This window comes from Phoxinus phoxinus (assembly GCF_949152265.1).
Source record: "Phoxinus phoxinus genome assembly, chromosome: 15".
Classification (NCBI taxonomy): domain Eukaryota; kingdom Metazoa; phylum Chordata; class Actinopteri; order Cypriniformes; family Leuciscidae; genus Phoxinus; species Phoxinus phoxinus.
The window spans coordinates 17,230,654-17,254,412 of NC_136890.1; the positions used below are offsets into that span (position 1 = coordinate 17,230,654).

Sequence of the window (23,759 nt, forward strand, 5' to 3'; positions counted from 1 at the left end):
ATAATTCAAAACGCAGTGAGATCGTCATGAATATGGTGGATAGGTGATCAAATATTATGTCATGCAATAAAAAAATGCAAATTAATTATTTAAAAATCGTACAATGTGATTTTCTGGATTTTTGTTTTAGATTCTGTCTCTCACAGTTGAAGAGTTTATAAAAATTACAGACCTTTAGGCCTACATGTTTTTTTAAGTAGGAAAACCTGCAAAATCGGCAGTGTATCAAACACTTTTTTCAGTATTTTCATACTCCAATATCATATCTCAAATGAAAAAGAAAATCCCCAAAAGTAACTTAATGGAGAATGTGTGGTCTTTCCATAAGGTTTGGCTTATGTTAATAAAAAGTTAATGTTCATAATGTTAGCTACATGACTCTTTTTTTTTTTTTTTAATGACCTGTGTGATCATGGCCATGGAAGATACAAATAGAAACCCATTCAACACTGGATAAATAACCTAATTGATATATTTGTTTAGACAAAACTAATGTTGATGTGTGGATCTCTATGTTTTGGCCTATATATAGCTAATTTATGCACAAGCTCTTTGTGAAATGAATTTTGCACATGCAAATATCTGGTAAAATATTTTTACAACCATGATGTGAACATAAGTTGCAATGTAATATATTTTAGGTAGATACACATTATTATTATTACTATGATACACATTATTCATCAATTTTACCCAGCCACAGTGAAGTTATGAGGAGTCGTTACTTTGATTCCTGCACACCTGAAAAGTTTTCTAGAAGGTACTTGTGATGTTCTTACATTAATACATCACTAGATGGCACTCAAGCTTCTTGAGTTTAGACACATGTGAAGTAAGGAGATATTTTTCGAGTGCACTGACAAAAACAAATGAAAGCATTTGAGTGCTGTATTAAAATTTCACTTTCGTTCTAATTACACAGAAAATTAAAGGCGAATTAACTTTTTTATTTACAACCCATTTTATTTATCAAAGTTGTACTGTTTGGTTTTACAGTGAACGTTTACAGTTTTCTATAAATAAATAAATACAATTTTAAATGAATAAAGCTAAAATGTGGCGTAACCATCAAGTAAAGAAAACAAAAACTTAATTTTGAGATGATTACTAAAATGCTATTCTATCTGACCTGAACCAAATTTCTCTGCCTTCTGTCACATGACAACAAAATAGCTTCCTGGTTACAGATATTAACTATATTTTAAACATAATTGCTTTACTGTTTATTAATTTTTTGTAACAAATATATATAATCATAATAATTTAATTATAAATTGCTTGGACAAACTTTTTTTTTGCTATAGTTTAGGCTAATCCAACAATAATCCACCTACACATTTTTATCTATTTTTTTTCTTTTTTCTAAACAAAATCATTGTCTTTAAATATTCTCTTGAATAAACTTACAGATGAACTTACCCTGGAAGTAACAATGTAGTATCCAGATCGAGAATACACTGTCTTCAGGAAGTTATTCTTTGTTGTTTTTCATCAGTCTTCATCAGTTGGCTTACATGAGATTTTGTTGTTGTAGCTGTTTATTGCTGATAATGCAAGACCATGACTTACATTACATATTTTCATCTCATATTGGGTGGTTAGTTCAGTTATGTTTGAACATGAAAATACGATTTGATGAGATAACCCATGAAAAAAAAAAAAATCAAATCCAATATTTTTTGTTTATTAGTCTGAGGGATGAAATAAGAGAGTTGAATTCAGCAAGGAATCATGTACATTATCTTTATATCTTTGTTATATATATTCATATTATTTTTGTTTTTAAGTTTAGAAATGAGTGATGCACCTATGAAATGACCAAATATGTCATTGCATTGGTGAAAATAAAACTATAAATGGATTTTGCTCAATTGACGCACCATTGTGATGCTCCAGCAAATCAGCAGTAACCTAAGAGTTTGTTTTTTACAATCCCGGAATTTTGCTTTGTTTGACACATTTCTTTGCTTTTTTTTACTACAGATGGAAAAAAAACTGATTTAAAGCACTTCTTTCACTATCATTTATTATCACTGTTTTTGGTGTACATGAACAGTCCTACAAATTACATACACAGTCTTACAAATGACATACACTACACTCCTCCAAAAATAAGAGCTCCTCCAACAAATAATACATTCAAAATCCCAGAGGCTTCAAATTCGATAACGCCCATCAATGGCTCAACGCACTTCATGGTGTCTGCGTTTATCGACCACAGACTGGACGGGGTCATTCGAGTCATCAGCATAATCAACAGAAACAGTCTTCAGCCACTTTACTGTGTTTTGCGGCGATATGTTATGCCCTAAATTTCATGATTAACTAACTGTATTTTTGTATGTATATTTTTGAAATGCATTTTCTGTAAAGCTGCTTTGAAACAATGTGTATTGTGAAAAGCGCTATACAAATAAACTTGAATTGAATTGAATTGAATACTGCAGCACTGAACATGACTGCACATGTTTCACAGTTCTGCCAGAACTGTTCAGGCAGATGTCCAGATACACACTGACCATTTTAGTTTTCCGTATGGTGCCTCAGATGTGATTTGTAAAGGTAAACATGTGCAAAATGCAACACATGTCCTCATACTGTCTCAACTGACCACTGTCCTCAATCTGTCCTCAACTGACGAGAAAGATTCAGTTGACCCCAAGATGGACTATGGAGATGTACACGCTTCTGGGTGTACAGCACGTGGTCATTTATAAAACCAAATGTGGACCAGACCTGGAAAAGCTTTTAAAACATTATGAAACAGAGGGGATATTGGAGATTGTTTCATGGCCTATCGACAAGTTTCTAAACCCATCCTCAGGCTGGAACATCAAAAATACATGGTATTTTTTAATTGAATTGAATTTATTTCAGGATAGCCCCTTGAGAAGTATCATCTCATTTTCAAGGGGGTCCTGCGCACATATACAGCCAATCACACCGCACACAAAAAAGACACAAATACAAACACACACAAAACAGCACCTCGCTCACCTGCCCTGCACCCACAACCAACATAGCACACATATATTGAAGTATTACTAAATGTTTTTAACATGAGCCATTCATATGTAATACCATTGGTGTCCCTAATTACAAGAACATGTAGTTTTAAGAAAAGGAAAAAGTGACAATTTGAATAAACCAAATGTAGAAATGGACCTCAAAAAAAGAGGAAGGTTATTCCAATCATGAGGGGCTTTATATTGGAATGCTTTCCTACCAGCTACAGAAAATAACCTTGGCACCGTAAAAAATGTTGGATATTGGAGGTGTCTAAGTGAGTATGTTGAGGAATAGGGTATTAAGTACTGTTTAAGGTATGCAGGACAATTGGAATTAACACATTTAAAAATAAACAAAATCCAGTGGTAATCCCTTCGTGGTTTAGGTTGCAGCCAGTGTAGTGAATCATACATAAAGCAATGATGAGTTTTAAATGGACAGTTCAAGATAAATCTGCAAAGAGAATTGAATACAACATTAAGGGGTTTGAGATTGGACTCAGAGGTATTAGTGTAGACTATATCTGCATAATCAATAATTGGTATTACCAGTTGAGAAATAATTTTTTTCCTGACTGGAGATGAAAAACAGTTAATTGATCTATACAGAGTGTTAAGACATCCATATACTTTCCTAATAATAGTATCAATATGTATCTTAAAGGTAAGGTTGGAATCCAGCCAGAGGCCCAAATATTTAAATTCCTCCACAATCTGCATAAGGGACCCATCTAAAAACTTTAATTCAAAACAGGAAGCACAGCGGCGATTTTGTATCGTGGAGAACACCATGCAGCAGGACTTCTTCATGTTCAACAGAAGTTTATTAATGGACAGCCACTGTTGCACTTTATCAAAGTCAGATTGAAGAGTTCTTTGAACTTGCAGCAAATCCCGATCAGATGTATAGATGACAGTGTCATCAGCATAAAGCTCTAATTTACAATTAGAACAAACTTGTGCCAGGTCATTGATAAAGATTGAAAAAAGTAAAGGGCCTAAAGTAGAGCCTTGAGGAACACCTTTATCAACAATTAAATAATCTGACTGGAATCCTTGGTAAACAACACATTGACGTCTATTATGCAAATAAGAGTTGAACCAGAGCACAGCATGTTTATTCAAACCAATAGCGTAGAGCTTATCCAGTAAAAGGTAATGGTCAACCATATCAAAGGCCTTTGAGAGATCAATGAAAGCAGCTCCAGTGAAATGACCATTATCAAAACCAGAGAAAACATCATTTGTAAATTTTAAGAGAGCAGTTGAAGTAGAAAAATTGGATCTAAAGCTAGATTGATGCGGAGATAAAATGTTATAATTATTAATGTACTCAGTAAGTTGATTGAAAATTAATTTCTCAAATATTTTAGCAACTGCACAAATGATAGAAATCGGGCGATAATTATTCACATCAGATTGGTCTCCACCTTTGAAAAGAGGTGTCACTCTTGCAGCTTTCCAAATTTGAGGCACAGTACAAGTAGTTAATGATAAATTAAAAAGATCTGCAAGAGGAAACATCAATATTTGAGCTGCAATTTTGACAAACTTAGCTTCCAGACCGTCTGGTCCTGTACTACACTTTAATTTAAGGTCCTGTAATACATTAAAGACATCAGTGGGCATGATCTTGTAAAATGAAAAGGAACCAGCAGGCATGGAAGAATAAGAGGACCCTTTTTAATATGCTTTAAGACAAAACATGTGGAAATGCATGTCAACATCATTGATGAGTATTTTCTCCTTAAAACTGCAGTGAACCAAAGACAGTCTCAAAAACCCGGTTTGAAATCGCTGGTGTTTCCTATGTCACAAACTACCTTGTAACCAGTGCCGCCGTCAACGTGTAATTGTCAACGAGTGGATCTCTGAGCTGGCGTGAGTGAATGGAGGCGGGGCTAATTTGCAGATTCAAAGAACCATGTATACTAAATGAGGAAAGGGTGTAGTTCAAGCTATTTAAGTCATGAATAACTTTTTTCAAGGAAAAAAACTTTTAAATATGACATTTTGGTGATAAAAAGAGTTTTAAGGGATAATTATTGACTACAGGGTGGCTTTAATATAAACCCCGTTACATGACATTGAAAAACATTTTTTTTGCCGGAGCTCCTCGCTGGGTTCTGGCGGAGCGTCGAGAAGACGATCAAACTTGACCATCTAGAGATAGTAAAAGTCGTAACAAGGTTTCCGTAGGTGAACCTGCGGAAGGATCATACAGGTCTTTTTGTGCCTTTTGTGATCAAGGCCATGGAAGATACAAACATAACACTGGATAAATAACTATTGATATCATATTTATTTAGACAAAACAAACGTTGTAGTGTGGATCTCTGTTTTGGCATAGCTCATTTATGCACAAGCTCTTTGTAAAATTATTATTATTTTTATTTTTAGGTAGATAGACATTATTATTACTATTATACTATTAATCAATTTTACTCTACCAGCCACAGTGAAGGCAGGATAACACGCCATGTCACAAAGCTCATCTCAAACTGGTTTCTCTAGCATGACAATGAGTTCACTACTCAACTGGCCTCCACAGTCACCATGCATGAGGCTTTATATTCTTAAAGTGTGCCTCATCACGCCAATTCTCCTCTTCAGCGCCCATCCTCTCCAAGGGACGGGGTGGCGCAATTAGTTACAAGGGAGAGGCAGTCGATCCGTGACATAGGCTTGAGTAGACTTTATTGCAAATGTGATTCAAGTGGATTTTTTCTCGTGTTCATAAACCACAACATAAAAAAATATAGCCTGCAATGTCTAACATTTTTGTGTCTTGTGATCTTAAAAACCCTTTCATCCCATGACTGTGGTTATGCTTGTAATACATTTATTTAGAGGAATAAAACGCTAATGTGCTTATGACTTTTTTCTTTTCTTTTTTTGCAAGATTTTTTTTCCACCCATGAGTTGGATCAAATAGGTAAAGGAAAGCAACCCCCAAGATCCCATTGATGGGCACTCCTTCAGCACTGCTGGAAAAGCACACTTGTTTGATAGATGTAATCTAGAACAAATGGCTATTAAATTAAAAACATAGCCTAACCTTTTCTAAAGCAGGAATATCCTAACATATTTTGTGCAACGATTAAAAAGGGATGATGTTTAGTGATGGTCTGCTTGACTAAATATATATATATATTTTTTTTTTTAAGAATTTCATAATCTACATTTTAGTTTCAAGGAATCATGAGCAGAAAGGGCACAACCATATTCATGTTCACACATACACACTTGCAGTGATTCATACGCACACACACTCGTTTACATATAAGAGAACACTCATTAATGTAGAGCATACCAATACAACATATGAAAAATATTGCTAAATACATCTAAACATACAAATAATTAATTTTAATACAAGAAATTAGCCGGTGATCACGTAACACTGAAACTGAAGTCTAGCCAAAATGCCAAATTATTTTCCCTCTGCCATTGTTTCCTTATTATTATTTTTGCAGCAGATTTAATACTGGATGGATTACTAATATCATGAAAATGCAGAAATAACTGCACAACAGTAAAAACAAATGATTTGAAAGCTACTAAAATATTTTTCAAATAATGGTAATATTAAAAGGTGCAATGTATTTATTATCTTAATGATAATTCATGAATCCAACATTCCACTCCACAACAGGGCACATAAATAGGTGGGAATTGAGTTCATTTACAAATGCTTCTCCCATGTCCCAAGCAACAGTACATCAGGGACCGAGTATGCAATCTCGCACACTCAGTAGGGGTATTTAGAAATGGAGATGTAGATAATAAAGATACTCTGGTAGGTTATGCGCCCCTGGTCTGACAGCGTAGTGGCTTGTACTCGAAGTCGCACCAGGCCGGGCCAGTCTAAAGGCTTTACTGTGAAAATGATGCCTCTTCCTGCCTCGTCCTTAATGCCAAATGGCCGCTCTCCATTTTCTCCTCCTTGCTCCAGGATGGTGAAAGATGTGTTGTCTTGGAGAATGCCTGACTCAGAGAAAGCTGACAGACGGGCCACGTTGTGGTGAGCTGGAATGCCCAGAGGAAGAGTGAGGAGCTTGTACTGGAGCAGAGGAAAAGAGCCTGTGGAGCCACAGTCCAGTCTGGAAGTGCAAGGTCTGTAGCAGGTGCTGGGGTCAAAGCAAGACAGCAAATGGTCAATAAGAGTGTCCATGATATAAAAAAGGGACAAATCTTCTGACAAAGCATGTGGGAAGTACTTAGAAATTACTACTACAGTGACAAATCGAAAAGGCAATGGTATCTCCTTAACCAATGATCTGAAGAAACATTTTTTTTACACACTTTAAGAAGCCTGTTTTAAGCACGGTTATTGAGGGTTTTGAACAAACACTGAGTCCCTCTGCCTCTCTGAAATTGTATCTTCTTGTGACTAAACAGCTGACAGCTACACCTTTTATCAAAGCTCCTGGACAAGATGGCATCTGTAGTAGAACCCTTAGACCTGGTTTCAAAGACAGGGTTTAGATTAAGCCAGGATTAGACATTAGTACAATTAGGGCATTTAAGAAGCTTTTTAAACGTGCCTAAGAAAAAAAACTTTACTGGTGTGCATCTTGAGACAAAACAATGGCACTGACATATTTTATGTTATGCTTTCAGTTAAACCAGCTCAAACATGCATTTTATTCTGGGACTGGGCTTAAGCCTTGTCTGTGAAACTGGGTGTAAATCTCTGTGCGGAGTAACTCAGTTTGGTGTTTCCCTCTTTGTTTCAAGCTTCATTGGATCAGGGTCCTCAGCTATGGACAACCTCTGTTATAGTCCGCCATCCCTAAGTGTCTCACTCTATTAATGATTCCCGGACAATTGCAATGACCTCATTAGTTATGAAAGCCTTGGAAAGGGAGGTTAAGTTAAACAAGTCAAGTTAGACCCATTACAGTTTGCATGTTGTGCTAAAAGAGGCATGGATGGTGCTAAACTGTTCCTGATGATATGGGAGGCACTTTTGCCAGACTGTTTGTTGATTTCTCCTCAGCGTTTAACAAATCCCATTATTTTAGCAAAAAAACAACAACTTGTTAATGAATTTAATGTCAATCATGGATGAATGATTATGGGTTTTTGACTTTTTGACAGGAAGACAGCAAAGGGTCATGGTTAATGGAGACTTATTGAACACTATACATTTATATAGTATACATTTATTCAACTTTTCAATAATTTCATTCTTTTACTGAGGCTTTGAGTAATTACATTACAAACAGTTCTCACCCTGGATTGCGTCCTCTTTGGTAGCTGGTGGGGCAGGGTGTGTCAAGACACTGGTAACCCCCCCGTGTGTTAAAGCACATTTGGTTTGGTCCACACTGGACACCTTGCACAGTGCACTCATCAACATCTGCAATGAAATTAGATTTTCAGATGGTTTATTGCAGGTAAAAAGGGTTATAAATCGGAATATGTCTGAGTTTATGCCATCATTTATCAGTATCGTCAAGCATAAAAATGTTAAAGACTCACCTTTGCATGTTCGGCCATTGGATAAAAGTTGGTATCCTGGCGGACAGGTGCACTGGTAGCTTCCTATTGTGTTTCTGCACTCATGCTGGCAAGGCTTTCTAAATGCACATTCATCGATATCTTTGAAAAAGATAAAAAAAATCTGTTAAATTACAGTCTTAAATATGTAATATAAATATAAAAAAATTAAGCATAAATAAATAAATCAAATTAAATGAAATTAAATAAAACAAAATAAAAGTTATTATGTTACACACCTATGCAAGTCCCATCCTTGCTGGTATATCCAACTGGGCATTCATGCCTGGGACGACGTGAAGATCCGAGGTGCTCCGGTAGGACTGAGAGGCGAGTGAGGTAAGGTCTCTCTAATGTGGATACCAGCTGGGGCCGCAGCCTGGCTTGTACCCGAGTACTGTTGGTAAAGATGTGCCCTCTCTCAAGCCCAGCACAAGAGCGACCATCACCCAGAAGAACCGTCCCTGGTGGGCACAGACAGCGGAAGCTGCCTGGAACATTACGGCACTGAAAAGCACAAGGGCCGGGCACCTGCGCACATTCGTCAATATCTGCAAAGCCAAAGATAACTTGAATTAGTCTTACTTCAACAAAGCTGGACATTTACTGTACATGTTCATTTACATAGTTTAACTGTGAGTGCCAGCCAATTGACCGTTCGCAAAGACCCGCCCCCCTTAGTTACTGTCGCTATGTCCGAGAAGCTACGGCGCTCTCACGCCACACCATGTTCTCACGCAGTGAAAAATACATTGCGGAGCAGAGAGGACACTGACAACACGCTGACAGACAGGACAGACCAGGTTACTTTTCGTTTACTTTTTATATTAAACATATTAAACAAAGTCTCACCTTTCAAATTTGGTAATTTTTTAAAAGAAATTTAAAACAATAAATACCGTTTTGTGGCTCTTTAATGTGTCTGACAGATCGCTGTAGAGCATCAGTTAAAGCTGCTCGTGAACCGATCATCTCTTTCTTCTAGTTCATTTATAGCATCAAATAAACATGAATGAACATAAAAAGGAATGTTGTTTTAACCGCGAAAAGGCGTCAGTACACTCCGTTTTTCTCCGTTTAACTCTCCTGACTGCTTTGTCGGACAAAATGGTGGATGGCGAAGTATGATTGGTCAGATCACCTGTCAATCAAGCTCCCTGCGATGGGTCAATTGACTGACTTCCACTACTTATATCAATAAGTAATATCACATTGCACTGTTAATGTATATGTGTGGCATTCCTTGATTATGTTTATGAACTTCACCTAAGCAAGGTCGACCCAAGCCTTGAGAGCGGTAGCCTCGAGGACAAACACATCCATACCCACCAACCGTGTTCTGGCAGATTTGACTGTAGCGACACATGTGACTGCCGTCCTGGCATTCGTCTATGTCTGAAAGCAACAGAAAGGCATGTCTCATTTAAAATATTCCCATTGGTTAACGTAACAGGGTTTTAATTGAGTGACTCCTTACCAACACACACTCCATTTTCTGCTGTGGTCATGCCAGCTGGGCAGCTGTCAAAACACTGATATCCTCCATCTGTGTTTCGGCACTGCTGGTGTGCTGGACACACGTTCCTCAAACACTCGTTTATATCTGAGTATAAACAAGCGTAAATTATTTTAAGCAAAAAACAAGCTTACTAAGCTACAGTAATGATTCTGTTGATTTCTACTGAGCTCAATATTGCCTGTATCATCCATAAACTTATATGTATGTGTATTAATTTTAATTTCTGGTTACACTATTTCAATTGTCCCTTTTAGACATTCTACTAGCTATAAGTAACTTTTCAACTACATGTCAACTAACTCTCATTAGAGTATTAGTACACTGTTAAGTGTAGGTGTTAGGGTTAGGCTTAGTAGAATAAGTTGACATATAGTTGCAAACTTGTTACTTAAAGTCAGTCTGTTGGGGGAGCATCAAAATAAAGTGTTAGCAAAAATTAAGCAGACAGTCCACTAATTAACTTTAATTAAAATGTCAACTAAATCTCATTATAATTAGTAGAATGTCTAAGGTGGACCATCCAAATAGTGTTACCAAATTTCCTCATAACTGCATTCTGAAATAATTTTGAGCAAAATGAAAATAGAAAATATATTTAAAGTGATAGTATACCCCCCAACAAAATGATGTAATAATTTATTAAGCCTTTTATTTGATGTTTCATAGAATGAGATGAGGATCTGTAAATTATGACAGAATGAATTTTCATTTTTGGGTGAACTATCCCTAGTACTTTAAATAGGATGTACAATTTTAATATTATTTAATAATATTCAGCTACCAATAATGTATAATACTCCATATTTTATGGATTTTGCCAAATGAAAAGAACTCAATTTCTCCCACAGTCAATTTATATATAAAAAAGGTTCCACTGTATATTAGGTGTCTTAAACTAGGTGTACTTAATTCGAAAAATAAAAAAAACTGTCTGCTACAATGTTATTATTGTGTTTATGTATTGCAAAACCTTTTTACCACCATTGAGGTGTAATACGAGTAAGGCAAGGGACAGATTTCACGGAACTAACAACAATGAACCTGTGAAATTCAATATAGTTTTACAAAGTGACCCTGACCCAGGCAGCGATGTCCCACCAGCTGGTATCCTGGGTGACAGGTGCAGCGGAAGGAGCCTAGAGTATTGAAACACTGCTGCTGGCATGGAGACACTGCTGATTCTTGACACTCATCCACATCTGAAGGAAAAGATCTGTCAGTTAACCTTCATCTATTGTTCCTGTATCTAGAACAATCACTTTTACATTCAGTCTAAAGTTACAAACATGATAATATTGAGTTTCATAGTGGAAAACAATGAATTTTCAACACACCGTTGACTTGAGCAGTAAACGTCCATTAAACGTGCTGGGAGTATGAACCAAATGCTGATACATATAAAAACTGTTAATTTTTTTTTAATAGTAGTCAAGCAAACCTTCACAGCTGGTGCCAACTAAACTGGGTTTGAAGCCTAGGCCACACTTGGCTTGACAGCGATACGTCCCAACGGTGTTCACACACTGCTGGTTGGGGTGACACAAGTGGGAACCTTGGCTGCATTCGTCAATATCTGAATCCAAACAAAATCACTCAGTACATAACTGTTCTATTTTAAAAAAAGAAAAGAAAAGAAAAGAAGTTTTTCATAACGTTCCAGTTTTATTCTGCTGATATCATCTAAGAACTTTTTTACTTCATTATGGGTAGTTTTAGTTAGTTTAGTAGAGTTTAAGTTAAGCTCTACAGACAGTACAGATGCTTATTTTGTACTGAATCGGAACATCTCTTAAAACAGATCATTTACATGTGAATTTGACAAAAAGTCTAATATAAATTGGAGAATTTATGATTAATATAGATCTGACCTTGGCAGGTGTTTGACTCAGTAGAGATGGTGAATCCAGATGGACACGCGCAGGAGAAACCGCCCATGATATTATTACATGAGTGTGAGCAGGGAGAGTCAACAGCACATTCATCCTCATCTAAGAAAATAATAATAATTCTGATCACATTCTGTAACAAGTTTTGTATTAATATAGGTGAAAGAATGTGGGCTTTTATAGCTAGTATGCAGCAGCATATGATTTTTGGGAACATACCGGCACAGTAAGATGCCGTGTCCAAGACAAAACCTTTTGGACACGTCTCTCCATCGCCCTCTACACAGAAATTAAACATTATGTAGTTTTGAATTGAGCTATGATTTATATAAAAAAAAGTGTATCTGTGTATATTATGAAAATACACCATTTTACACAATCAAATGAAAAACTGTACCATGGACTGACCTGGTATGAGTAAGCTGGCAGTCATCTTAAACTCCAGGCTGAGAGTGAAAAGACTGTAGGTGCCACTAATTCCTGTCAGTCTGAGGAGCTGCAGCAGGGGCCCCTGACGATTCTCTGGCCCCTCAAAAACCACAGAATGATTACAGCGCAGGGTCATGGGAGCCCCGTCCCATATGTGATTCTGTGAGGACCAGGAATAAAGCTGCCCGGAGCCTGTCTGCACATACGACTCGTCAAACTCCTAATGAAAAGAAGAAAATAAAACAAACTTTATTTTTTGGTGAGCTATCCCTTTAAAGTCCAATTAATACCGAACACTTCACAGACAAACGCCAACAAACGTGTTTGTTTGGTTTTGTTGGATCGGTGTGTTACCCCTGTTGGTGTCTGTTGCCATTGGTCAGGGTTTGTTTTCACCCGACTGAATATGTTGGGGCAGTGTGAACATGACAGTTATTTTTCATAAAATCCTAATCCAACAAACGACCAACTTGTTTGTTGGCATTTGTCTTTGTGGTGTGAATTGGCTACAAGTGTTTCTAACTACACCCAGGTATTTAGTTAATTATTATGAACTACTTTTCTAACTATATACTGTACATACACTACCAGTCGAAAGTATAGGGTCAGTAAAAAAAAAAAAATTCTATTTGAAAGAATAAAATTGATGCTTCAATTTAGCAAGGACGCAAATGTATCAAAGTGACAGTAAAAGACATAACATTACAAAAAGATTGTTTCTAAAATAAATGCTTGTTTATTTAGAAATTTTATGTCCATTAATTTTTTTTAGCATGGCTTCCACAAGTCTTAAGCAGCACAATTTCAATATTGACAATAATAATAAATGTTTCTTGAGCACCAAATCATCATATTAGAATGATTTCTGAAGGATCATGTGACACTGAAGACTGGAGTAATGATGCTGGAAATTCAGTTTTGCTTTCACAGAAATAAATTACATTTTAAATATATATTAAAATAGAAAACATTATTATCTTAAATTATAAAAATATTTCACAATATTATAAAAAAATAACAAAATACTGTTATACAGTTAAATGGTTGACTGTTATAAGTCAAATAAATGCATAAAATGCGTAAAATCTGACGTCCGTGAGTGTAAAAGACTAACCTGTAGATTGAGATTAGAAGTCAAAAGCATAGGAGGAACAAAGCCGTTGATAACAATGTCCACTAAAAGAGTCCCCTCTGCATCCAGACCTCTGGCCACATGAGTAAGCTTTAAGACCTCTCCTGTCATTCCAAGGCAGAAGACACATTCAGTGGGTAGAATCCGAAATGCAGTTCCCTTAGCAGTAATTCTGTCCCATTTACAACCACAGATACGTTAATTAGGCTCTTCAAAGTAGCATGTATGGAAAGCTGTAACCTGTGTCAAACTCCAGTTGAGATTCCTGTCTGAACTGCCCTTCAGTGAGGGAGAAGCCGTTCTGGGTCTCTGGTGACTGATACACAGTCGTCCAGTAAATCGGGGCAAATACAGACACCAGTACTCGCAACAAAGGACCTGTAAATGCAGGAAGAGTTCAAATAATAGATCCAAAATAAAAATAAAACTTGCTTATTATTCCTAATTTTTATTTTATTTTCATTCAAATCAAATTGGACGAATTTATACAAAACATAAAATTGGTATATTTTCTTCATCGGGTTGCTTTTACTGTTGTCTGAATGACAGTTTCTGCTGTTCTTGTATGCTTTGAGTGAACATTACATTGATTGAGCGTGACTGATTGCTTTAGTACACTCAGGCACGTGGCCAGGCTACACTGTGAAAGCAAATACATAGCAAAGTTCACTCACCAACACTTGGAGGAATGTTCTCCACGTGGGCCTCCAGGGTGCTGGTGCCCTCCACGGCATTCTCTGTAATATTGGCCTCTAGAAACGCCACTCCAAATTCCTTCTCATTAACCATGCCTATCAAACTGCCCCGTGTACGCCGCGGAGACTCCCCTACTCGACAGAGAAGAAAGACAGTGTGTCAGGATTCAATCTGCTAAAGTTACGATGAGTGACGGCATTGAGTGCTTTTGAATATTGTTTGATTCTGACAACAACAATGGTATTATTAACTACATTTTGGTAGCGTTTTGTGGTTTGATCACTGAAAAAAACACCTACTCGCCACCCACTCACCTAACACATGATCGTTCTGGGACAAGTTATGATGAAAATGCATCAAAACAAGTGATTCAAAATGTGCTGCATTGTACCAAGACACACATATTTATTGCTGTTATCCTTTAATAATTTAATTAGCTGTATGGAATCTGATCGAAAGTGGTCACAAGAGACACATTTGAAACATATTCTAATATCAGCTGGAAATGGTAATGTGTCTCAGCTGACCACTTGTGATCTGATGACAAAACACATCTTAATGCTAGGTGTAAATTGGATCTAGGAACATCAGGTACCCTAAAAAAAAACCCAATAGGAATTTTCCACAGGCTTTTGGATTATTCTAGAAAATAAGGGTAACACTTTAGTTTAGGGTCCAATTCTCACTTTTAACTAGTTTCTCATTGGCATCTATATTACTAGGATATTAGCTGTTTATTAGAACTTATAAAGCACATATTAATGCCTTAATCTGGGTAAAATCGTTTCTGAGTTTTGGTCAACAAAAATACATGGTCCCTGCAGCAGTCTATTAGGATTTAGAAGTACATGGTTTATTATTGTTATTTCCATAAACAGAAATGCACCTGGACATAGTGAGGCCTGACATTTCCTGGAATCCACGTTTGGACCCTCACATAATAGGCCGCCATTGGCTGGTGATGGGTTGTTACAGAATCTGATTCGTTCCTGGATGCCTTGTCCACAGGTGACACTGCACGGGCCCCACTCCTCCCAGTTTGAGTAGCCTCCTGGGACTGCAACAGTACAGAATACGAATTACTCAACAACAACAACAAAATTATATATATAATATATTGATTAACATAATATGAATAAATATGACATAGCCTCTAGTAAAATCATTTACCTTGTACTTTCAGAGATATTGTTCTTTCCGTAGTACCTGCCTCACTTTCAGCAACACATCTGTACTCTCCTGAATCTCCAATCTGGAAAACACACACATTTATCTCTCAAACACATTGCTATTATCAGAATTTGCAGTGGTGAGCTGGTCAAGAAGTATTTAAAACCTTGAAAAGCCATTCAAATATTATTCAAGCATTTTAACATTGTACCAACATGGTTGACGGATTGCTTTTGCTCCTCTTTTGTAAGATGCTTTGGATAAAAGCAATAGGCTGTGTGTCCACCAAAGCGTTTTTTCCCTAAGGCTAGCGTATTTTTCCAATTGTTCCAGCAGTGTGACAAGGCACTGAGCGTATATTTCATGCTGAGCACTGGCCGTTTTTTCCAGACGGCGAGAGTTGAAATTTTTTTCCCAGCCATCCAATCACAGGAGGAGAGCCGGAACAAATACCACACCGACCAACCGCCACATCCCTGGGTCTGTTTCACAAAGCTATTTTAGACCGGTCTATAGTGTTAAACGGGAAAATGGCTCATAATTTGTGGTTTGCTGGCGACGTTATGGAGAGAGCTATGAGAAGGGAAAGGCTTTTAAGGGAACGCTGTAACCTACTGGAAATATATAATAATGAGGACGTCAACGGTCGGATTAACGCTGTTAACTGTCGTAGCAATCTTTTTCCAAATTAAACATTTCTTCTTGTAACTACATTCTCCGCTAAATTTCCCAATTAAAATGTCCTTGTAACTGTTATACTCTTCCAACAAACACATATTTTCCGCTTGGGTAAACTGCACTGAGCGGTTGAATGCGCTTACTCGATCCGCCATGTTTTTTGTTTTGAAAAGTGTCTTATTTTTACCCAGAATGCATTGCAGTGTAGTCCTACTTAAGATAGTCAAAGTCTTAAGTGCTTTGTGCAACGGTCTGATTTAGATGTCTATCTAAATCTAAAGGGTCTGACTAACTACTATATCTAAGCCATAGTCAAAGTCTATCTTTGTGAAACCGGCCCCTGGCTGTACAACAGACGACATCAAACACAACAATGAAACAATACCATTTAAAACAAGAGCAAGAGAATATAGTTTATATTGTATAAACATTTTTAGAATCAGAAACAAACTATCTGCAAAATCAGATACTAGTAACACTTCCACAGATATTCTGTATCATAGAATCCAACGCGTCTCAACTTTAAAAAAAAAACGCTCCGCCGCAGAAGCACTCTCAAGCGAACAGAGCAGGGTGTTTCCAGAAGAGCGCCTGCCGTTTTCAGCTGGCTAAAAAATCTTTGTTGGACACACAGCGTTAAAATGTAATGAAATACAATGTAAATGTACCTGAAGTACTAAATAATGTAGCCATTGTTCACACAGATAATGAGTGGTTACCGTAGCACTGTAAAGAGCCAGAGAGCCATTACGGAGGGGATAAAACCGCAGAGAGCCCAGTAGGGGCTGGCCATCTTTGTGCCAGCGCAGGGAAGGTACAGGGTCCCCTCTGACAGCACAGTCCAGCATGGCTGCTTTGCCCTGAACTACAGTCTGAGAGGTGTGGGCTTCCCCTCTCAGCATGGGAGGTTCTGTAGGAACAGGGTATATGCTTAAACTGTCAAACAGTGGCTAGATGTTAAAATTAGACAAGGGTAATATAACATATTACATTAAACAGCCAGAAGGCATCATCAAGACGCAATCAAACATTACTCAAACTTGAACTGCTTTTCCACACATTATGGATTTTGGATAGGATTTTAAAAAGTATGCATACCTCTGACACGTACAAATGAAAGAGCCCGTATTGATCCAACGGTGTTCTCTGCAATGCAGACGTATGTGCCACCATCACTTACAGTGACATTGTCAATAATCACTGAACTTCTGCCAGACTCATCAACACTTGCACCTGTAGGCGAATATGAGAGCATTATTGTGATGTTAGAAAAGTAAACTTCAAAAGAAAGAATATAAATTCAGACTCTCATACCTGTATAGGGCCTGTTGTTGGCAGTCCAGGATATGGCGGGGGTTGGAGTTCCCTGAGCATGGCAGGATAGAGTGAGACTTTGACCTTTATTCAATGTCACATCACCAGGTAACTCTTTAAAAGCAGGTCTCGTGTTGACAGACAGGCGGATGTCCCGTCGAGCTGTTCCAGCAGTGTTGGTGGCTACACAGGTGAACAGACCTGTATCACCAGGCTGCAAATATATTGCAACATTATGACTTCATACAACAGTTATTAAATGGGCATGCTGGTCATCTATACCTACTTAAAAACATATACTGACCTCTGCCCTTTCAATAATCAGTTCTCCTGACCTCAGCAAAGTGAATTTGCCAGGCAGGTTTTGCACAAGGATTCCCTGTTTCTCCCAGCTCACCCTGGGCTCTGGAAGACCCTGTGCTGCACACGGCAGAAGTGCTTGAAATCCCTGGATGACGGACATCTCTGACTGACCAACAGAAATATGCGGTGGGGCTAAGTGGAGAAGCACATAAAGATATTTATGACCAAAATGTACATTCATATCTTAAAAAAAAAAAAAAAAAAGTAACTTAAAAAAAAAAAAAGTACAATATATAATTAACAGGTTTACAAGCGTAATACATTTAATCATATTTATATAAATATAGATTACAGTGCCAAAAAAAAAATGTCTTAATGAATACTTTTGTCTATATATATATATATATATATATATATATATATATATATATATATATATATATATATATATCCACATTTACAAAATGTTTTTTGGTTGTTTTAAGCATAAATCTCAAAACACTGCAATTAGTATTAATTATTAATGCTTAAAACAAAAAGATAATATGTTTGCCAATTGAGAAAAAAGTTAGTTCAACTTAGTTCAAGGTTCTTATGCAGTTTTGAATAAAGTAAATGTATCTTGTTGTAAGCGTATCAATACCACAAGCGAGAAAGCCTGAGGCAAATAAACAAATAAAAGGGGAAAATCCTGTCATGGACTTCATGTGATAGAAAGATCACAAACAATGCTTCTCTTTGTATTGTGTGGAACTCACTTTGCAGGATGAGTCTGACGTCATGGCTGGCTCTACCAACGTTGTTTCGAGCCGAGCAGGTGTAGATTCCTGCATCGCTGCGTTGAGTGGCAGTAATGTGCAGGGTGCCGTTGGAGAACAATCTCAGGTGTGTACCTTCCACCACTGGCCTACGCTCCCTGTGCCACGTCACATCTGGCTTTGGCTGACCGTCCGCAGTACAATCCAGACTGACCGGCTGGCCAAGAACTGCCGTGTACTCCAGACGAGGCACAGACAACACTGGAGGAACTGTCACCGAAACAGTGAGATTACACAATTTTCATTACACAATTTTCATTTGTCATTACACAAAGCCACCTTGTAATGCTTGCATTTACTAAAACACATGAACATGTAACTGAATCTTTAGTTTGAGGTATAAAGGCAGACTTCCTACAATAAATGTGACGTACCTTGTAAAATGAGGTGGGTCCTTCCCATAGCTGTTCCTGCTTCATTCTGTGCTAAACACTGATACGTCCCAGCATCTCCAAGAGTGACCCGTGAGAACTTCAAAGCTCCATTGGAGAGCACCGTCAGTCTATGACCTTAAAAATATCAACACTAAAATATAATGCTAGATCATTTGTTTATCAGATGATCTTTTACTATTATTACCTTCTACTATTACTATGCATCACACTTTATTTCTTTCTCACAGTATTAATATGACCTGATGTGACAGATGTGACAGAATGTTGTCTTAGACCTTCCGCTCATGAACATTAATATTTCCTGTATTATAATGCCATTGATAACTTCCTTTTGTGTTCCCTTTTAAAGATAGACGAGGCTGAATGTATAAAATGTGTAAAAAAATGATTAGCTCTATTAATTAATTATATAATGGATATATATATATATATATATATATATATATATATATATATATATATATATATATATATATATATGTGTGTGTGTGTGTGTGTGTGTGTATATACTCCGTACATACACAACCAAAATGTGCATAATTTCATTACATACACTACCATTCAAATGTTTGGGGTCAGTAAGATTTAATTTTATATTTTAAGATAAAGATCAAGGATGCAGTAAATGAAATTAAAAGTGACAGTAAAGACATTATGGCGTAACATATTTTCAACATTTACAGTATACTAATGTTAAGAAATGTTTATTGAGCACCAAATCAGAAAATTACAATGATCATGTGATCATATGGTGGCACTAAAGCATTCAGTAATGGCTGCTGAAAATTCAGCTTTTCTATTACAGGAATAAATCACATTTTAAAATATATTACAAAGCAAAACACTTATTTTGAAGGGTAATAATATTTTACAGTACTAATTTCTTCACTGTATTTTTATCAAATAAATGCAGCCTTGGTGAGCATAAGAAAATAAAAAAAATCTACAGACCCCAAATTATTGAATGGTAGTGTATATGGTAAATTTTTGCTGCTTTTCCACCGTCGGACCAAACTAAAATTAAATAATCTCTTTACTCTATCTGTTCCATTCCGTGACGATCCGGCCCAGCCGGTCCAGATAAGGTTTAATTTTCTATTGTGAAGCTGATAACAGCTTTTTGGAATGTACTACAAATGCATTTCACGGTGTGAGATTTCAACACTAACTGCTTTATGGAGGATGATCAGATATTTATTTTCATTTTGGCAGCCAGGCAACAGACAAGTCATAGTCTCAAGTCACCATTCCTTGATGTCAAACCTGTCACGAATCCAGTTCTAATTACTATGCTACAAACAAACTAACCGGTGGCCACAGGAATGCCTTCTCGCTGCCATGTAATGGTGGGTCTCGGGAATCCTTGTACTTCACAGGGCAGAACTACAGAGTGATGTAACACCACCTGGACTTCCTCTGCCATGGGCCTGATCTCTGGGGGCTCTAAGAACACAAACCAAATAAAACCATATATTTTGGTAATCGCATATACTAAGTGTACTTTTTATACATCGGATGATTTCATGATTTCACTAATACTTCTGGATCTAACCTTGCACAGTAAGAGTAACGTGTTTGTAAGCCACTCCAACTGAATTGCGGGCAGAACAGGTATATTTTCCAGCATGACTGGGTGTTGCAGCCAAGATCTCCAGTGCACCTACATCAGGATGAAAGAACTACAATTACAAACTACTACTACAGCGTATAGGTTTGGAAATATCAGTAATAGCTGGAACGTGTAGATTATGGTGGAAGTTTGACTCCGATTCACCTGTGGGCAGCACACGGTAACTGCCCCCACGAGCGCCCAGCTGCATCCAGTTCTTGTTCCAGCTAATGATAGGCTCTGGACGTCCCGTGGCATGACACGGCAACACAATAGGGGACATTTTAACTGCAGTAACACTGCTGACATCATCTTTAATTACAGGAGGAACTAGAAAAAAGAAAAAGAAAAAGAAAAAAAAATTCAGTTAATGAATTTGCAGAGACATACTGTACGCGTTCACAATATGCTACAGTATATGTACAGTTGCCCAAAAAAATATTTGGATACTTTTTGATACTGAAGTCACACTTAAAAATTAGATAACATACAAATTTGCATTAGGTACAAAATATCAAACATATTATGAATCAAACTTAAATGTCCCCCTCAGTTAAAATCCCCCCACTCAGCTATCTAGCGCAGCTTGTTAAAAATAGTGCTCAAAAAGATCTTTGTAAACAGTTTTACCTAAAAAGTGCATTATTTTATTACAATAAATGCCACTTGGTTAGATTTTTTGTTTGTTATATAATGTAAAAATAGTATCCAAATAGTTTTTGAGGTCATAATATAAGAGTATGAATATGTATTTTATGTCTTATCCATGAACCTGTTAAATAGTACCTTGCAGAATGACCTCTATGACCCTTCGCTCTTCTCCAACCTCATTGGTCACTGTACACTCAAAGTAGCCCTCATCCTCAACAGACGGCGAGGTAATGATCAGAGAGCCAGAAGACATTAACCTTCAAAACAAAATCATGTTGTAAAGATATTTTATTATATATTATAAATTAACTGTCAGTAATTAAATTAAATTTGTATTAGTCAATAAATAAATACTAACTAAAAATAATTAAAATAAAAGCAGAATATCATAGAAACTATTTTTAAATAAAAAATTAAATACAATTTTATAAATAAATTAAATAAAAAAAACGCAAACAGTAGCACTTCAAACCTGTAAGCTCCAGACTGAAGATCCATATTGAGGGGTGAGCCGTTCCTTTTCCAGCTCACCTGAGGAGCAGGTATGCCTGTGCTCTCACAACTCAACACTGCCCTCTGACCGGTGACCACCGTCACATTAAAGGGGCCAGGGCTGATCGAGGGCCCAACTGACAGGATAAATAAGGACAATAAAAGGCAGAGTTAGTCATGTAGGAGGTTGGTAAATATGTCATTATGTCTCTTTAGTGCAACTCAAAGAAAGTATAAGTGTTCTGCAGTACCGTAGACTTTAAGGTCCATGCCCCGATGGTCTGATCCTGCCTGATTAGATACACTGCAATAGTAACGCCCAGCGTCGGACAGCTGCACTGTCGTAATACGCAAAGAGCCCTCTGACAGCAAGGTGAATCTGTGTGCATTCAGAAATTGAATTGAGTTGGTGGCACTTTGAGATCCAATAAATTAAGGCCAGGATTAAATGCTGCTGTTCACAAACTTGCCTGCCATTGTGAAGTGGGACTGGACTTCCATCTTTCCTCCATAAGACAGATGAGGAAGGCCCTCCCTCCACCTCACACGGCAGCACTGTATCCTGATTGACATGTGCTATGATCAGTGAGCTGCCCTCTCTGATGACTGGCGGCACTAAGTGAACATGATCAATAAGATATTTATTTTTTGACGGACTCATTAAGAATTAAAGGTGCAGTATGTAATATTGACAGCTAGTGTTTGAAATGGGTACTGCTGTCCACATTCAAAATATATGACCATTTAAAATATATTAAAATAAAAAAAACAATAAGTTGTAGTAGTTTTTCTTTTTACAATAAATTGTAATAATGATTCACAATACTACTGTTTTTTTTGTTTGTTTTTTTACTGTTTCTTTATCAAATAAATGCAGCCTAAGAGATTTCTTTCAAAAAAAAAAATCTCACTAACTTATTATTATTCACTGATTCCTTATTATTAGCAACGTTGAAAACAGTAGTGTTGCTTAATATTTTTTGTTGAAATGAAACTCAGATATTGTTTTTTGATGAAACATTTAATATAACCACATTTATTTGAAACAGAAATCTTTTACAGTGACTTTTGATCAATTTAATGCACCCTTGGGGAATAAATACATTTCCTAAAAACATCTCCCAATCTTTTGAACTGTAGTCTATATGCTTTTTAGTTTTGTAATTGTTCATATGTGCTTGGTACATCATGACTGTGAGTGGCACAAACTTACAGAGAATCTCTACAGTGAAGAATAGACTGGTGCTACCAGCAATGTTGGTGACCACACAGCTGTACTGTCCACTATCATGGGTCCGGACATCTTGAATTTCCAGATACTGTCCACCAGCAATGGACTGAATTCGACCTCCCAACTAAAAGAGAGACAAAAATGGGAGATTAATGTGATGTAGTAGTATAAATACATCCAGGAAGTACATGTATCTGCTCTCACCTGTAGTTTGACATCATCCTTGTACCACTCAATCTCTGGTAGAGGGTCACTGTCGGTTTGACATTCCAGTGTCAAGTGACCTTTGGCTGGAACCGATACAGTTCTGATGTCATTAGAGCCAAGAAGAGTGGGTGGAACTGAAAGTGATCAGACAAAACAAATGATTCAGCCTTGTTAGTTCTGGTCTGCACTGCACTTTGTTATTTGTATTTAAAATAAAATAAAATAAGTAAAAAATATTTAAACAACATTGTACTTGGCAAGCAAAACTTGGGTAAATATATTACGATTTGTTTTCAAAGAATATAAGTTACCATTAAAAATGTTGTCTCGTCAAAAAAATTTTTTTTATATCAGTAACAGTAAAATCATGAAATTCTGTCAGGATCACTATCGTCAAACACGATTGACAATTAGCATACAGTTTGGATTGGCGGTATGCTTCCATTCTGGACGAGAACTTCCTGCGCAATTCAAAGTTTGAATTTAAAACTCTTTTTTTTTTATCCACATTATTAAGGCAAACAACAAATTATATTAGTTTTAGCAGTCAAAAAATGTGTAAATGTGGACCAATCAAGGCAAACTGATTTTTTTTTTTTTTTTGTCCTAGCATTGTGACACCTGAATGAAAGGCTCATTATGCAGGTCATTATGCAGGTCATTGTCTTCTCATGTGTGAATCACATTATTATTCATGATCGTTCACGCACTTCCAT

General features: G+C 36.9%; 1 protein-coding gene across 1 annotated transcript in view; it reads right to left on the reverse strand.

Annotated features, from left to right (window-relative positions):
- Positions 1-5,689: 5,689 nt before the first annotated feature.
- Positions 5,690-23,759, reverse strand: part of hmcn2 (hemicentin 2) — an 81,430-nt gene continuing 63,360 nt past the window's right edge. The window contains exons 51-81 of the mRNA XM_079636874.1: positions 23,041-23,177; positions 22,819-22,960; positions 22,076-22,220; positions 21,857-21,984; positions 21,586-21,742; positions 21,249-21,370; positions 20,628-20,792; positions 20,406-20,513; positions 20,162-20,296; positions 18,833-18,967; positions 18,399-18,668; positions 17,642-17,832; positions 17,338-17,551; positions 17,122-17,256; positions 16,743-16,933; positions 15,346-15,427; positions 15,062-15,232; positions 14,154-14,306; positions 13,720-13,857; positions 13,462-13,583; positions 12,327-12,567; positions 12,138-12,197; positions 11,901-12,020; positions 11,471-11,605; positions 11,112-11,231; positions 9,991-10,116; positions 9,780-9,908; positions 8,753-9,064; positions 8,496-8,615; positions 8,247-8,373; positions 5,690-7,138 (exon numbers count right to left, since the gene is read on the reverse strand). Coding sequence (XP_079493000.1) covers positions 6,760-7,138; positions 8,247-8,373; positions 8,496-8,615; positions 8,753-9,064; positions 9,780-9,908; positions 9,991-10,116; positions 11,112-11,231; positions 11,471-11,605; positions 11,901-12,020; positions 12,138-12,197; positions 12,327-12,567; positions 13,462-13,583; positions 13,720-13,857; positions 14,154-14,306; positions 15,062-15,232; positions 15,346-15,427; positions 16,743-16,933; positions 17,122-17,256; positions 17,338-17,551; positions 17,642-17,832; positions 18,399-18,668; positions 18,833-18,967; positions 20,162-20,296; positions 20,406-20,513; positions 20,628-20,792; positions 21,249-21,370; positions 21,586-21,742; positions 21,857-21,984; positions 22,076-22,220; positions 22,819-22,960; positions 23,041-23,177 — 4,910 coding nt within the window. The 3' untranslated portion in view covers positions 5,690-6,759. The remainder of the gene's footprint in view (positions 7,139-8,246; positions 8,374-8,495; positions 8,616-8,752; positions 9,065-9,779; positions 9,909-9,990; positions 10,117-11,111; positions 11,232-11,470; positions 11,606-11,900; positions 12,021-12,137; positions 12,198-12,326; positions 12,568-13,461; positions 13,584-13,719; positions 13,858-14,153; positions 14,307-15,061; positions 15,233-15,345; positions 15,428-16,742; positions 16,934-17,121; positions 17,257-17,337; positions 17,552-17,641; positions 17,833-18,398; positions 18,669-18,832; positions 18,968-20,161; positions 20,297-20,405; positions 20,514-20,627; positions 20,793-21,248; positions 21,371-21,585; positions 21,743-21,856; positions 21,985-22,075; positions 22,221-22,818; positions 22,961-23,040; positions 23,178-23,759) is intronic.